The following is a 1,995-nucleotide window of genomic DNA, read 5'->3' as shown; positions in this document are numbered from 1 at the left end:
CGATTTTCAAACGTGAGAGATTTTCAGAAATTCAAGAAATGCTACATTTTCCACTTTATAAATCATCATTTCCATATAATTTGCACGAGCTTTGCAATCCATCATAATTGATTTCCGTCTTGTATCTTCCCGCTTTGCAAAATTAGTGCTAAATGCATATTCCAGTCAATAACAATTTATTTTTAACAGCAAGATTATAGATCTGGATTACCTACATATTAATCACACAGTTGATTCAACGGGGGGAAGAACCGTAAAATCTCCGTGACGAATGGGAAAAAAGAGCTGTAGCTAAATGCGCTCGTAAAAAGTGTTGTTCTCACTGCTTCAATTTTTTGCAGAACTGAAAGAAGCATTGGTCATGCTTGAGCTGTTCGTTTAGAAAATAGAATTAAAAAACAGTATACAGATACCCAGGATGAACGCCTTGGTTGAAGCGACGCACATGTAAGTGAAACGTTATTCTAGATCTAGCTAATCGTGCATTATAATTAAGTATCGAATCTGTTATCTGTTATCTGTTAACCTATTATTTTGGAAAGATCCTGTTTATGCGTTTCCTATTGATTCAGAACCAGATGTATCGGATCAGCCGCACTCACTCTGGCGTACATAGCGCGGGGTGTAGCGGATTGCTTCTATTTAGATATTCAACTTAAACCCTGGGATGTGGCGGCAGGAACGCTGATTTTACGCGAAGCGGGTGGAACTATTATAGATACGAAGGGTACGGTAACACGAACGACAGATTAATAACCAAATATCACTATAGCTAAATTTTACGACTTTCCTTCCACCGATCACGAACATATGAAAACTTTCTGAAAAATTTATCTCTGAAATACTCATACTTAATTTACTACAAAAATTACAACTAAATAATATTAACAAAATTGGCTCAAACTATAAAATAATTATAAATAAATATACCATATGTATTAAAATACTTTCATTATGATGAACAAGAGAACACACTTCAAATAATCACTGTATATAATCAGAAATTTCAGATTGAATTATCAGAATCAGAAGCAGAATAAAAATCAGAATCAAAACAGCGATTTCTTATTGCAGAATAATATATAATTTTAAACAAAAGGAAAATAAGCGCAAAAATCGATGCTGTCCAGTTATTAAAAGATTAATTATGACCATCTTTACAGGTGGTGTTTACAATATTATGAAGCCGAATACTATCGCAGCGTCAAACGAAACTCTAGCACGAAAAATATCTAAATTAGTCATCGACACTGATTTAAAAACGCAAAGGAAAAGACTCCAGAGAACCTCAGACGCAAAGCAATGACTCATGCTAATTGATTTAAGAGCTGAGTGTAAAACAGCAGGAGGTGTGTCCCAGCAACTTGTATTTATCACGTGATACGAGGAAATTACCTATAAAAATCAGTTTAGAAAAGTTTCCGTTAAAAAGGCCCATTGACGCATTTACAGTCGTTATACGAAGTCAATCCCATTGCGTTAACCAGTGTGCCATCACAATGTTGTGAAATGAAAAGCTTCCTTTCGATCGATTTCCCCGTCGTTGTTTATAAATAAAACAAAATTATTGTAAAGCGCAATTTACTGTCAAAATCATTACGAACCTTTGGCATCCATCGTATTAACGCACTGCGAAGATATATTGATAATATAACAATATAAATTTTACAACAATAAAATTCGTCCCTAGAACCGTATTTTACATCAAAACAACGTTCCGGCATATTATCGATATAATTTTTCGTTAAGGATTACGCAGCTTAAGATTAAAATTTTACACCGTACAAATTTTACAAATTTATGGTATTTGGTGAGTGTAATAAATGTCGGTATCATCAGTACTTACAACGTACTGATATATAATATAAAATGTGATATTAAATTTATAAAATGACTGCTTTAATTTGTTTTGTCACACAATGTCATAACGGGTGTGTAAAACAAATTATTTATTCACAAACTAGAAAGAGAACGTAAATCATAGGCAGCACACAT

At 33.4% G+C, this 1,995-nt stretch overlaps 1 protein-coding gene across 2 annotated transcripts; it reads left to right on the top strand.

Moving 5' to 3' along the window:
- The first annotated feature begins 6 nt into the window (after positions 1-6).
- On the top strand, positions 7-1,580 carry LOC112457725 (inositol monophosphatase 1-like). Of its 2 annotated transcripts, none has more exons than XR_003041147.1 (3): positions 7-451; positions 573-727; positions 1,164-1,580. XR_003041147.1 is itself a non-coding variant. In XM_025020922.1 (3 exons), exons 1-3 carry the CDS (start codon positions 419-421, stop codon positions 1,304-1,306), a joined length of 327 nt encoding a protein of 108 aa, XP_024876690.1. In that variant the 5' UTR covers positions 7-418; the 3' UTR covers positions 1,307-1,580. The 2 variants fall into 2 exon arrangements, 1 of the variants encoding a protein (XP_024876690.1); XM_025020922.1 differs by having other exon boundaries at positions 7-447.
- The last annotated feature ends 415 nt before the right edge of the window (positions 1,581-1,995 follow it).

This window comes from Temnothorax curvispinosus, unplaced genomic scaffold (assembly GCF_003070985.1).
Source record: "Temnothorax curvispinosus isolate PA1 unplaced genomic scaffold, ASM307098v1 QBEX01008197.1, whole genome shotgun sequence".
Classification (NCBI taxonomy): Eukaryota; Metazoa; Arthropoda; class Insecta; order Hymenoptera; family Formicidae; genus Temnothorax; species Temnothorax curvispinosus.
This window is presented reverse-complemented; position numbering and strand designations above follow the sequence as displayed.

Bases quoted from the DNA above. Each gene is read 5' to 3' on its own strand.
- LOC112457725 (XM_025020922.1), top strand. From the start codon at position 419: ATGAACGCCTTGGTTGAAGCGACGCACAT. The intron at 448-572 runs GTAAGTGAAACG...CTATTGATTCAG, and splicing joins TTGGTTGAAGCGACGCACAT to AACCAGATGTATCGGATCAG. The intron at 728-1,163 runs GTACGGTAACAC...CCATCTTTACAG, and splicing joins AACTATTATAGATACGAAGG to GTGGTGTTTACAATATTATG.